Source organism: Triplophysa dalaica, chromosome 24 (assembly GCF_015846415.1).
Source record: "Triplophysa dalaica isolate WHDGS20190420 chromosome 24, ASM1584641v1, whole genome shotgun sequence".
NCBI lineage: Eukaryota > Metazoa > Chordata > Actinopteri > Cypriniformes > Nemacheilidae > Triplophysa > Triplophysa dalaica.
This window is the reverse complement of record NC_079565.1, coordinates 6,463,025-6,477,398: the sequence shown is the minus strand read 5'-3', so window position 1 is coordinate 6,477,398 and position 14,374 is coordinate 6,463,025. Positions and strand designations below refer to the sequence as shown.

Genomic DNA, 14,374 nt, shown 5'->3' with positions numbered 1-14,374 from the left:
ATATGCATATATTTTGTGGTACATTTTTTGTAACAAACGTTGCAAATTACATAAAGGGCTTTTATTGTTAGAGATTAGTCTAAAATGAAAAATCATTATGATATTATATATTAATATATTTCTTGAAAGCTCCAACACTACAAAATGTAAACGTATCTTTAATACTTTAATTAAGTGAGTGTTTGTCAAAAATAATGTATACATTTAAACTGTATTTAGAGAGTCATTTTTTCAAGAAAGGAGATCACAGATTCATCACATGACGCAGCGCTTTCCCGCCGTCACTTGGTACTTTTTCTGTCAGTAATTTTCAGTCAGGTGTCTTTTCTATCCAAAGTTTAACGAAAAATGGGCTTCTTAAAACAATTAGACGTGGAAAATTTCAAGTCTTGGAGAGGAAAGCAAACAATTGGTCCATTTAAGAGATTTAATTGTATAATTGGTACTAATGGATCAGGTAAGGCTAAGTTGGTATTATGAACCAGGTATCGTTAGCTAGCTCTAAACAAATCAAATCAGTGCATTTATCCGTCCAAATGTGTGTAACTTAATTTCCTCTGACATATATTTAATAAAAATGTAGCTAATGTTAGGTTGTGTCGTTATCAGTGTATTAAATATGTATTACGTGTAAGTTATCCTGATCATTTTTTATATTACAAAACTGATTGTAGTGTCGTGAATGCTGTAAAATCTGAAATCTAAATGATATTATTTTCAATTTAAAAGCCATTATTGTCAAATATATGATATTCTGTATATGTATATAAGTTCAGTCTTTTGTACAGCGTATGATAGTATTGCTGGTTTTCTCTTTTCAAGGCAAATCTAATGTGATGGATGCTCTTGGATTTGTGATGGGAGAGAGGGCGGTTAACCTCCGTGTGAAACACACAAGAGATCTCATCCATGGTGCCCACATCGGCAAGCCTGTCTCCACCTCTGCCAGCGTGACCATGATCTACTGTGGAGACAATGATGAGGAGATGGTCTTCAGTAGAAGCATCTTAGGTCAGTGTGAATGATCTCAATAAGTATCCCATACGTATTTTACAAGCTGAGCACAGATTTGCCAAGCGTGTCATCAAAAGTCAAAATTATTGAAGATTTTTCATCAAAGGAGCAATGCATCTAGTGGTGATGTTGCGAATTGCAACCAATGGCTCACCCCTACCTAGGCTCTCGCCACAGTTCACTTCTTTCGATAATGTATTTACAAAACGTGCTATGTAGAGCAGTGTGTCCATTTAGGGCTACTGTAGAAACAACATGCTAGTACTAAAATATAGATTATTTACCTGTTCTTTACCTATTTACCTCGATTATGGTACTGTAACACAACTGAGAACTCAATCAGATCTCTTGTGCTATGAAAGAGCAACCTCTAAGGCATAACATTTTCCTTTGGGATGTTAAATGTTGTTAATGCCATTCACAGTGTTATTCACATTATCACACATTCAGACTAATTTATTGTCTTTGTGTAAGGCCAGTGTGTGTTCTATCAGATGAATTGTATGAAATGTACGTAATACGTATATGTGTGTATGGTTTACTTTTACAGGGGAATCCTCTGAGTATCGTGTGAATGGTAAGCAGGTTACTTTGGCCAAATACACTCGCGACCTGGAGAAAATTGGCATTGTGGTGAAAGCGAAGAACTGCCTAGTGTATCAGGTGCTTCTTGGAGTTTTTGCTGTCAGTCATAAAATGATGAGCACTTAACGTGTAATTTAATAACATAGATACACATGCATTTTAGGGTGCTGTGGAGTCCATTGCCATGATGAACGCTAAAGAGAGGACAAAGATGTTTGAACGAATTAGCAACTCCCAAGAGCTAAACGAGGAATATGACGTCAAGCTTGCAGCCCTGCAGAAGGCCAAAGAAGACACCCAGTTCCACTTTAATAAGAAGAAAGCAGCTACAGCTGAGAAAAAACAGGTCTTTAAGGATAAGACTGAGGTATTATGCAACAGGTTTTTTCTAGCTGATCAGATATGGTGCCGAAGATCTCCATGACAGCTGTGCTCATGATGTTGTTATCTTCGACTTAGGCTGAAAAATATCAGGCACTGGTGGATGAAGTCAGAGAACATAAACTCCAGCTGATGCTCTTTCAGCTCTTCCACAATGAGAAAAAAATTGAAGCGCTGTCAGAGTCACTGAGAGATAAACAGATGGCCGCGTCTGAGCAAAATAGCAACCTGGACATCTGGGAACAAACCGTGAAGGCTCAAAAAAAAGAACATGGGCGCTTGACCCGAGACGTTCAGCGTCTGGAAAAGGAGATCAGGTGAAACAAAAACAATGACAAGAATCATAGATTATTATTATTATACTTTATTACATTTAGTTTATTAAATGTACTATTATTTATTGTGCAAACATTATTATTACTACCAAACTCTTCATATTAAGTTGTCATGTCTTAAAATCGATATAATTAGTCAGAATTTTTTCCTAACATCCACATTTCAGATCCCAGGAGCAAATTCTTAATCATCAGAGACCTCAATACATAAAATCCAAAGTGAACACCTCCCATCATGAGCAAAAATTGGAGGATGTGCGGAGAACGCTTCAGAAGAACCAGACACAGCATGCCAAAAAAGAGCAGGAACTGGAGGAGCTAAGGAGAGAATCGGTTGAGCTGGAGAGGTGCTGGAGGTCTTGTGTTAAGCAGATGGAGGAAGAGGAGGCTCAAAGAGGAGCCGGTGTGCAACTAGACGAGGCTCAGGTAAAACAGAGAGAGCAACATGTTATGTGAAGTATTTCAGAATAAAACAGAAATGTGAAATGTTGTAGTTTATTTTTGAGGTTCGATTGGACTGCAAAAATCTGTGAAATTATGAATTAATATTTCCTGCCAAAAAAAACACTTGTTTATTAGGTTTAGGAACAATTTTCCTGTTATACCGACTTTATATTCATATTATAAAGCTTCATTTAAAAATATCGTATGTTATGTTGCAGATTGAGCGCTATAAGGAACTTAAAGAGCTGGCCAGGAAGAGGACGGCTATTTTAAATCAGAACGCTGAAAAGCTGCACAGGGAAGTACAGGCCAACTCAGAGAAGCTTCAGTTTGACCTCAGGAGGAAAAATGAGATACAGGTGGGGTTTGTCCTTGATTTGATTTTATTAAAGATTGGGTAGCACACTCAGTTAATGCCTCTTACATATTTATCTTGAGTATCTAGACAGTAATTTTGCATACGTCGTATCTTCGAAGAGTATTTAGTTTGATCAAATTTATTAAAAAGAGATACAGCTGTGTGATTATTTCCGGAAAAACGCGAGCTGCCGGAGGCAGGCAGTGGGACGGAACTACAGCATGTGCACACATCATCACGAGCACACAATTATGGACCTACTGTCACGAAACAAGGATCCTGACTTTAAAAAAACTTTCTGAAACAACCTGGAGTGCTGGGGGAGTGTATCAATCACTTTTTTTAAACAAGTTTACCATGTTAAGCATGAGAAGAGTCATGAGAATTGACGTTCAACAGTGTAAAGAAGTCAGTGTGCCTCACATAGCATGTTACCTCCAAATAAATGTAAAGTCTATGGTAAAATGATCATATGTTCTAGTGGAATAATCCAGTTACTTGAGTTATAACATATTTGTTTTGCAGGTCGATATTAAACACTCCCAAGCTAAGCTGGAAGATTTAAGCAGAAGAGCAGAAAAGCTGGAGGAGTACGTCAACACTTCTAAGTATGTCACTTGCGCACCATTATATTTCATCCTATTTCAAAACAAACTGAGCTTTGAAATTTAAACTGTTAGCATTACATTTGTTGCATGGGTCACAAAGATGTTCTTGCTGCTGCTGTCTCACTGTATTATTAATGTTTACACGGAAATACAGTGTTTTTTAATTGTTGAACTTGGATAAGAATACCAGAATACTGCACAATCCTAATTGGAATAGATATCTTAGCAAATGATTTGTCATGATTAACTGATTAATGAGATTGTTATGTTTTCTACAGAAAAACGCTGGAGGAGCATCATCAGCAGGAGGAGGATCTGGTGGAGGTGCTGGAGAGAGGCCGCGTGCGTATAAAGGAAGTAAATGTGGAGCTGGCGCTGGTGATAACAGAGCTGCAGAATGCTCGGCTGGACAGCCACGAGAGCCGACGACAGCAGAAACGCAATGAAGTATTGGAAAGCCTCAGAAGACTGTACCCTGATACGGTGGTACTGTAACATTTTACTGTGACGGTTTTGAGTTTGTGGTTTCAAAACAAGTGGCAACAGAATGAAAGTATCTGCTAAACTTTTTTGGACTCTTTTCAGTATGGCCGTCTGGTTGACCTGTGTCAGCCCATCCATAAGAAATACCAGCTCGCCGTCACCAAAGTGTTTGGAAAGAACATGAATGCTATTGTTGTAACGTCTGCCAAAGTTGCTCACGACTGCATCAGATTTCTAAAAGAGGAAAGAGCCGAACCAGAGACTTTCCTTCCTATTGATTATATAGATGTGAGTGAAAAAGCACAGAACATTTGGAGAATTAGTGACTTGATTTTTGAGTTTCTATTCTAAATTTATTCAGAGTAAGAACATAACATTTCAACAGGACAGTATTACACCAATTTTAATATTTACGTCTTTGTATGTATGCATCAGGTACGCCCACTGAATGAGCGGTTGAGGGAAGTGCGTGGAGCAAAGATGGTTGTGGACGTGGTTCAGTGCGCTCAGAACGCCCCTCAACTTAAGCGAGTGGTACAGTATGTATGTGGGAACTCCCTGGTCTGCGAGACTCTGAAGGAAGCCTGTCGCATTGCCTTCGATGGCCCTGAGCGCCTTCAGGTGAGAACATTTACTTGTGCTTACTATGTGCTTGCAAACTTTGCTGTCATGGCAATTCTTAGTCATTGTTGAAATCTTTTCTTTTTCCTTTTGTTGGACCAAGATTTTAAGCATATTAAAGTTCAGTGACAATAAAATCAAAGCTCATACTTTGAACAGCGAATATATATTTGTGCTTATTAATATATTTTGGATTGTTGAATAGACGGTGGCCCTTGATGGCACCATGTTCCGCAAGTCTGGGGTGATCTCAGGAGGCGCTGTGGACCTGAGCAGCAAAGCTAGACGCTGGGAGGAAAAAGATATGAACAAACTGAGGGAGACGAAGGAGCATCTGACAGCTGAGCTTCGGGTAAGTGATGAAGAGATTGTTTTTGTCGCTTTATCACATCATAACTTGTTCAGACACATTATAACCTTTTACTAGGAAAGGTACCCATATTGGTATGTACAGTATGTTTACTGATGTGTGCAGGATCTATTGAAGCAGAGGCGTAAGGAGGCAGAGTTGAATCAGATCAGAGCTCAGTCTCAGGGAATCCAGACTCGCCTCAAATACACCAGCACAGAACTGGACACAATACGCAAGAAGCACATCCCAGCGTGTCAGGCGGCAAGTCACACAGCACACATACACGTCTTTCTGCCTTTACATCAGTCGCCCATCCTTGCATGATATTTGAACAGCTATGATCTGTCATTTCAGCCATAATTCTGTTTTTCTGTGTGTGTGTGTGCTACAGGAGATTTCTAGACTTGGAAGTGAGCTTTCTAACCTTGAGGCTGAGGTTGAGATTCAGTCGCAGGCAGTTGAGCTGAAGGACAATGAGATGAAGGCCATCAGAGATCAAATCCATCAGGTCATCCTATCTTAGGGTTTCAGAGAAACATGAAAAGTCATGGAAACGAATAAAATCTAAAATAACCTCTACAATCTTCTCTAGTGAAAGTAAATGTTAGACATTTTACTCATAAAATAATATAAAATAATAATCAACTAATAGCAAGACTGTGAGTGTAGTCATTATACTTTTCTTAATATTCTTTAGTAATATTAGCATTTCTGAAGTGAATTGTTATTGTCTTCTGCAGATGGAAGATGTTGTGTTCGCAGACTTCTGTGCGGAGATCGGTGTGGCAAACATCCGTGAATATGAGCAGGATTATCTCAGACTGCAACAGGAGCTTGAGAAAAAGGGGTAAGACCAGCACAACAACAGCCTATCAATAGCACACTTACTACATAATTTGGCTAATAAAATCTTCTTCATGTCCAGCCTGCAGTTTGAGTCACAACGCACTCGTCTAAGCACCCAGCTGGACTATGAACAGACCCAGCTGGAGAAACATGTTACACAGATGAAGAGGCTGGAAGAGACTATCCACAAAGAAAAGAAAACCATTAGCACTCTGAAAGAGGCAAACTGACTCACTCCAATTTAAACAACCGTCATACAAATTAATCACCAGTTTGTGAATCCTCTCGTTTTGTATTTGGTCTTTAAAGTGGTCTTTTACTTTAGTGCAGTCTTGGTTTTCGTATGTTAAGCCTTAGTGTCTGGTCTCCACCTCACAGGAAGAGGACAGAATCATGATAGCTGTGGAGGAGACACAATTTAATATCCTAGAGCTAAACAACCAGCTGGGGGAAAGATGAGTTTAGTTAATGATGCAAAAGCTCAGCTTGAGAAGAACAATAAAAGCCTCCAGGAGAAATCCAGGTGTGCACTAGAACACAAGAGTTTTCTATGAGATGATGCTTAAAATCATTATGTTTCATTGCCTTTTATTGTTCTTTTTTTTTTTTAACCAGAGTGCTAGTAAAACTTCAGAAGGAAGTGATCAGTGCTGAGGCCGCCCTGGAACATCTGAGACTCGGCAAACACAACTTGCTTCTGGCTTGCAAGATAGAGGGCTTACCTTTAAAACTGCTCGCTGGATCACTGGATGACATCAGTGACATCGAGGTGCGTTATTTCCCAAAAATGAAACTTTAAAAAATATTCACAGATTTACAGTTAATGGTGGCCACAAGCTGTCAATGTCCAAAAAGGACACGAAATAAAAATGTAATAACCAAAACCGTCTCAACCACAGCTTGACTCAGAGTCTCAGAGCATCAGCACGCTGGACATTTATGAGCGAGAGGCACAGATAGAGTTTGATTATTCAGCACTGGACATGACCCTTAAGGTAGAATGCATTATTACTACATCTCATTTCATGATAGTGGATGAGGCAAAGTGCTCTAGGCGTGTATGTGTGTGCTTGTATGTAGGCCCTCACTGAAGAGAGTGAAGTGGAGGCTGAGTTAGAGAAACTCAAAGAGGAAGTCTCTTCTCTGGAGTGTCTGATCATGACATCCAGTGCTCCAAACCTGAAGGCTCTAGAGAAGATGAGAGAGGTGAAGGACAGCTTCCATGAAGTCATGGACGGTACAGAGAGACGCACACACAATTTCATATCGTTACTATAGAAACGATGTTGCGGTTCTAGAACACACTAAGAAGGAATTTATTTTTTACAACTTTATTTGTATAGCACATTTGATCTACCCTGTATTAATCATGTCTGTCTTTACCCCTCCATACTCTCATAACCTGCAGCGTTTAAGAACAGCACACATAACACTAAGACATGCAGTCAGGAGTTTGAGCAGGTGAAGACCAAACGCTTTAATTTGTTCAGCCAGTGTTTCGAGCACATATCTGTCGTCATCGATCAGATCTACAAAAGACTCTGCAGGAACTCCAGTGCACAGGTCAGGCTTACTGTTCATTGTTCTTTCTCACTGATTCATTAATCAACTTTAACTGATTCAGTAACATGCTCATCCTTTAATGACCAATTCCTTTAATCACGTGTTCACTGGACCATGTAACTTTATTTGTATTTATGTGATGGTCTTCCTAGGCCATTCTCAGTGCTGAGAATCCAAATGAGCCTTACCTGGGCGGCATCAATTATAACTGTGTGGCACCGGGTAAACGCTTCATGGCTATGGACAACCTTTCAGGAGGAGAGAAGTGCATCGCTGCTCTCGCGCTGGTCTTTGCCATTCACAGGTAAAAATGATCAAACTGTTTGAATTACTGAAAAGAAGTATCTCAAAGTATGTAAATACAGATGTAATGGATGAAGTTCAATCCCAAAAAAATGAGCAAAGTTAAAAAACATGTTAGATGTTGACAGAATATCATCTGTATTGTTTTGTTTGATCTTAGCTTTCGTCCCGCACCGTTCTTCGTGCTGGACGAGGTTGATGCCGCCCTGGACAACACAAACATTGGCAAGGTAAGACCAGCCTGACCATCTCATTGCCTCATATGAATTGTTATGTTCTTTACCACAAGTGAAATACTATGACGGACAGGTTACGGGATTTTTCCGTGAGATGTCAAGTAAGAGCTGTCAGATCATCGTCATTTCCCTGAAAGAGGAGTTTTACTCACGAGCAGACGCTCTTATTGGGGTTTATTCTATGGTAAGCACAGACACGCACTGCATAACTCACCAGACATTTACTGACAGTAGCACATCATGGTTAATTGTTGCGAAATAAACATTTTTTTTAAAATTGGTTTCTTGATATTTGATTCTTGTCTTCACAGTTTGATGAATGCATGTATAGCCGTCTTCTCACCCTGGATCTCACCCCTTACCCACTGAACGATGAGAACGGCAGTCAGAAAGAATAAGAAGTAATGGATTGGAGAATCAAAGTTATTTTACACAATAAAATGTTCATTGTTAAATGGAAGAAACAATGTTCAATAAAATAATTGTTTTTCAATGTTTTTGAACGAATTGCTATGAAACAGTTAACAGTGAAATCAGTTGTAAAAAACCTAGAAGACTATATTGTTACTATATTGATATTTCAATGTTTTTGAAATTGTTCTGTGACATCTTTACTTTGATAATGTTTCATGTTCAAGCAATATTGTGTTGTTTCAAGTGTTGAATGGTGATTTTAATAAATTCTTGTTGTTTGTAGTTTTGTTCCTCCTTTTCTACTTTGTTCACTTTAATCTCTGAAACGCACTGGTGCAGCTGTACACAATAATCTTCCTCTCAGCAGGGTGGGGTTTGACAAAAAATATTCAGCACTCTTTCTCTATTCACCCTCCCCTGCCTCATCACCTCGGTCTAATAATTTCTCCCCGTCCTAGAATGTAAGTTGTGTGTAGCATTTCCAATGGCGTCCTACACAGTGGCAATCATCCCTCTCAGGAACGATCTCAACACTCTGGATGCCTTACGGTTCTTCCTCTGGGTTAGTTGTGCAATTTTTCGGATTTCATTTGTAATGTTTGTTTCCTTACATGTTGATGTGATTAGGTCTGTTTTTTTTTGTTCTAGCTAAGCCATCAGGCAACAGTGACGATAATGTAAAACACAACTTTCTGTTTGGTACATTTCTAGTTTCTTAAACTGTGTTTTTTACATGTCTAAAAAGTAATCTGTGATAGTTTCACAAATACTTTCAGCATTGTTGTATGTTTATTTTCCCTCACCCGCATTAGAAGTTCATTCACAATTCATTACTACATTCCCGCCCAGCTCTGAAGGAATACAGTACTTAAGTTCACAACTACTTAACAAAGACATGGTGATCTAATTTTATTTTGCTTACTCTGCCAGTGGTCAAAAAGATCTTAAGGAAGCTATGAAAACAAGCACTAGTACACAAAAAAGTGTTCTACAAAAGTGTGAGTTTACAGTATCCACACAATTTAAGAGTGAAACTTGTTTTATTTGCAGGTGAAGAAACTGAGGGACTTAGAAAGGGAGAAGGACCTTCTGCTGATGGGTGTACATGCTCTGGAGAAGGTGCGATGCAGATTATTTTTCCACCCGGAAGACTTCGGCACAACAACAGAGGAACTTCAGAGCGATTTCAGGAGTGGAGAAATAAGAAAAGTGGGTTAGAAAAGTAATTGTGTGTCAATACACATACCTACTTGTTTTTACTGTGGTCTATCTACTGTAGGAGTCTTCATACACCCCCACACTGTTGATGAAATCTACACCTTGAGAACCTTGTTTGTGACTCCAGGAGGCCTGCCGATTCTTTTTAAATTATAATTTAAACCTAACTCAAATAAAAGCATGACATATTTCTAATCTGTGATCTGAAATGACACCTGTCTTGCCTTCCTGTTAGCACGTGTGTGTGTGTGAATCTTTTATTTCTATGTGCTCTTTTGCATTTGTACTGTATTGTGGAATTGCGTAATGCATTCATTCAATTGAGTGAATTAAAAGAATCATTTTGTGTGCAATAGAGAAAACTGAACTAATCTGTGAAAGGTCTCAATAAAGGACTAAAAGCATGTCAGGCGGTGTTTGATTTTGTATTAGAAAAGTTCTGGTGCTTGAACCTGATTGGCTAAGCCTTGTTATAACCCATTATAAAATACCCCAATTATAACTGCTGACCGCATTACAACCCCAAGATATACATGTATTCACTTTATTTTATGAAGTCTTGATAAGCATATGGAAAACCCTGTTTTATCAAACCAACAAGCCCAAAGAAGCAGGGGTTGTACTCAGTGTTGGGTAAGTTACTCTGAAAAAGTAATCAATTACTAGTTACTGATTACAAATTCAATAGTGTAGTTAGATTACTGTCCAAATTACTCTCTCCAAAAAGTATCTAGTTACTTAATACTAATTACTTTCTATATCCTTAATCAACCTTTTTAACCTGATTAGTTAAGTGATTCAAGGATGGACATGAAACGGCTTATTTAGCCTAATTAATTCAAAATATTATTATTATTAAACTGCATAAAGTAGTATTAAGTGAGTTTGATGTCAATTCCAACATTGCACACACGTTACACAATGTATTTAGTGTAATTACATCAAAAGTAACTAATTAAATTACAGCAAAAACAAGAGTAATCCCTGACTTTACTTTTCCAAGGGAAATGTAATGAAATTACAGTAACTAATTACTTGGTAACTAGTTACACACAACACTGGTTATATTGCATTTTATAACAGCTAAGGGCGTTTTTGCAAGAAGCGGACGTTTATAGAAACAGGTTATGCGAAAGTAATCCTGTTTAAAATTGTGTATAATGCTGCTCACGGCTTCTCGCTCAGCACCGCCAAATCGGTTTCTAACTAAATGAACCTTCTTGTATTTGTTTGTGTAATATTTACTTCATCATTTTCAATTTAAACATGAGAAATATTTTCATATTTAAGTGTTTCTTGCCTTGATTCTGGACGCCCCGTCATGACTTTTATTTTGAAATCTAGTTTTATTGTGGCAATCCGGCGCTGAATTCAAGCGTCGGTTAAACTTTTGTTTTGTTTTGATGTGCGCGCGGATGAAAGAAAAGCGCTTAAAATGTTTTTAAACTGAAACTTTTATATCAAAATCATGTTGAGGAGAAAAAGCAGCTCGAGCAGCGGCAAAAGCGTCAGATCTCGTCGCAGCAGCAGTGTAGGGTTTGATGAATTTGGCTTTGCACTCAGTAAAAAGAGAGACAAGAAGCTTCAACACAGATGTCACGAATACAGGTAAGTTAGATTTTCCTCAATTCTTTTACATTTATTTCTGATCTTCAGAATGTTGTCCATACTGTGTCAAATAGTTATTGTACATTTGACCACTGACAGTTCAGATGTCTGTTTTCAGCTATCCTCAGCCAAATCCTGTGAAAGTGAAGGAGTTGTGTGAATTTCTCAGCTACTGGAATGGATCCAGTTTCATTTGTAGGAATCAGGTGTGGATTTCTCCCTATAAAACCACTGAATAAAACAAAATAGCAACCATTGCTTAAATTCTGAAGGATTGAATGAGTTTAATGGGCATTGGGTTGGTTTAAATGGAAGCTTTAGTGCTATCTGGTAGGGCTGTGTATCGGCAAGTGCCTCCCGATACGATACATATCACCAGAAGATGGGTCACAATACAATATATTATGTACTCTGATACGATACACATTTGCGATATATTGCAATACTTTTAACAGTAAATGTAAAAAGTAGAGTTAGAAATACAACATGCTGTCCACCACTTGGGGTTTTCCGTAAGGATGAGTCTAAAAACATCCCTTACTTATGCAGAGTGGCCATTATGTGCTATGTATGGAACTTAAAAACAGAGGTTTGGGTTCCCAAACTGTGGATCGCGCCCCTCAAGTGGGCCGCACAGGGGAATGACGTGGGTCTCGTAAGTCACATGGCTGTTGTGGGGCGTTAGAGTTCAAATGAACATCGGTAGTTTAAACCCCTGGTTCATCTGTGCTGTAAATGCGCTGGTGTCATATCTGTTAAAGGACAACAAATGTCCTTGTGACTTTTATGGATAAACTTGTCGTCTAATGCACTGCAGTAGTCAAGTGATTTACAGCCTTATGCATACAAACAACATTTATTTTATATGACTCATTACTCCATGACTTATTATTGAGACCAAAGCGCACTCGCACATTAGCTTTGGAAGCTCAAGCGTTCTTATATTTTTCGGCATGCTCACTTCCACTTACTTTTGGCCATATGTATATGACACGATTTAAAAAAATTATCGATAGTAGAGGTTTCGCTATCGATACACTATCGAATTTTTTTTATATTGCGATAACATGTATCTATATATTTGCACAGCCCTACTATCTAGTGACCTTTGTTTGTTATGTGTTGGGTTACACCATTAAATCCTATTGGAATAAGGTCCCAAACACACTATAAAGGGCTTTCATGATGGTTTTAATAGTAGACAGTTAATGGTTTATAACGGTATTTGTAGGGATTTTTACAATATATAACACAATGTGCATTCAAATGACCTGATTGAATATCTGTATACTTTTGTTAATTGTTTTTGTTTTTTCCCCACAAATATCAGATCGAGAGGTTTATTCGTATCGGCATTCCTCCAGCTATACGTGGACGAGTTTGGAAATGTCTTCTGAACATCGATAGTCTGAGAGCATCCAGCTCATTTGATTATGAGGTGCACAATATAATACTAATATTCTTTCATGCCAAACTTAAAAAGTGTCACATTTTACTTATACTATGAATTATAGCAAGGTGGTGTTGGTTTTTAACACACCCACATTGGTTATTTCAGGCATGCCAGGCGGAAATTCGTAAGCCACTGGTTGATCTAGGTGTCAGTGAGTATAGTATCATCTCTACCATAGACTCTCTGGTGGATACGGAAAATGAAATCAGCAGCGGACAGGCTTCAGGTCTTCCCAGCCCTGACCTGACTCTCTTCAAACAGATCGCCCTTGATCTACGTGAGTTGGTCCCTTTGGATGGGCACTCAAACCAAGTGTACCCTAGTTGGTTATCACTGGCATACTGTGTTCAATGCAGTTTTATAACATGCCCTTCGGGTATTTAATTCACATCAAAAATCTGCATTCTGTGTTTTATTTTAGTACGCTACTTCTGAACATGTCCGTAATCAAATTACAGAAAACCTTGTGCAATATGTTTCTGAACTAATTCAGAAGTGCTAATTTGTTATAGTAAAAAGAAAATGGTTGCAGTTTTAGGAGTTGTGTAATTATTTTCTGTTGTATAAGTGTGTTGAGTCATTTAGAAAGAAGGAAATCATGTGGAACATATGTCTCCTGAGGTTTATTAGTTTGGCACGCATTGTACGCAAATTTGACAGAAAACCACATGGGGGCGCTGCATGTTCACTCTTACCCTTATATACTGTATCTGCTATTGTGTTTCTGGTTGGGTTTAATCTTCTACCCTCTACACTTCATTTACATTTGTATAAATAAATTTAGACATTTTGGATTTTCCATAATCCTTTATTTTTATATGCACTTATTTTAAGCAGTGAATCATTAATAAATTATCTTGAATTTAAATGGCTTAGATTTGTTATATAGTTTAACTTATTATTATAGTACTATTATGACGTTTTTATTAAACATACAGTTTAAAAGCAGTAAGACTTTTATTTGTGTATAGGGAGGTCCTTTCCAACCCATCGTACACTAATGGGAGACCGTCCTGAAGCCATTGAAGGTCAAGCCAAACTCTTTAGAGTTCTCACCGCACACGCCAGATATAATCCTCAGATCGGATACGTCCAAGGTAATCAGCTCCTTATAGTTTCATGAATCTTGATCAAATCAGATCAGCTCCTTATATCAAACGCTCTGTGTTTTGCCTGTTGACCCACAATCCCAAGGGTCTAGAAAAGAGCCGTCTCATGTGTGTTGCGTGTCACAGCCAGCATTATGTTTTCAGTTTTTTATAGAAGCTAATTTAGCATGTTTCCCTTGATATTCAGGCTGTTCCGTTTCACAATAGGACTGTGTGATGTGTCACGGTCTGTTTTTTCTCTTAGGGATGTCCTACATTGCTGCTGTGCTCCTGATGATCCTGTCTGAAGAAGAGGCTTTCTGGGCCATGGTAGCTTTGCTAGAGAAGCCCAAGTATCTGTCGGAGCTGTTTGACTCTTCGGTGAAAAAGTGAGACTTTCATTCAGCTGTACCGTGTGAACATCAAACATGCACATAGACGCTTCCTTATATGGAAAGTTTCTT

At 38.4% G+C, this 14,374-nt stretch overlaps 2 protein-coding genes across 5 annotated transcripts in view; both read left to right on the top strand.

The window, feature by feature from the left end:
- The first annotated feature begins 247 nt into the window (after positions 1 to 247).
- smc1b (structural maintenance of chromosomes 1B) lies at positions 248 to 8,825 on the top strand. The gene is given in 26 exon segments (XM_056739157.1): positions 248 to 457; positions 823 to 1,011; positions 1,565 to 1,677; positions 1,763 to 1,966; positions 2,059 to 2,297; positions 2,483 to 2,741; positions 2,978 to 3,118; positions 3,643 to 3,725; positions 4,004 to 4,211; positions 4,311 to 4,496; positions 4,644 to 4,829; positions 5,035 to 5,181; positions 5,305 to 5,442; positions 5,573 to 5,689; positions 5,922 to 6,028; positions 6,107 to 6,248; positions 6,406 to 6,472; positions 6,475 to 6,550; positions 6,643 to 6,796; positions 6,927 to 7,022; positions 7,108 to 7,264; positions 7,436 to 7,590; positions 7,743 to 7,894; positions 8,054 to 8,123; positions 8,203 to 8,313; positions 8,441 to 8,825. Coding segments are annotated over 26 exon segments (3,693 nt in total). The 5' UTR covers positions 248 to 348; the 3' UTR covers positions 8,528 to 8,825.
- A 2,307-nt stretch (positions 8,826 to 11,132) lies between these two features.
- Positions 11,133 to 14,374, top strand: part of si:ch211-266k8.4 (carabin) — a 28,844-nt gene continuing 25,602 nt past the window's right edge. For all 4 annotated transcript variants that reach the window (XM_056739266.1, XM_056739267.1, XM_056739265.1 and 1 more), the window contains exons 1-6: positions 11,133 to 11,369; positions 11,488 to 11,575; positions 12,700 to 12,807; positions 12,928 to 13,099; positions 13,794 to 13,919; positions 14,176 to 14,299. In XM_056739266.1, the coding sequence (XP_056595244.1) occupies positions 11,230 to 11,369; positions 11,488 to 11,575; positions 12,700 to 12,807; positions 12,928 to 13,099; positions 13,794 to 13,919; positions 14,176 to 14,299 (758 nt within the window). In that variant the 5' untranslated portion in view covers positions 11,133 to 11,229. The remainder of the gene's footprint in view (positions 11,370 to 11,487; positions 11,576 to 12,699; positions 12,808 to 12,927; positions 13,100 to 13,793; positions 13,920 to 14,175; positions 14,300 to 14,374) is intronic.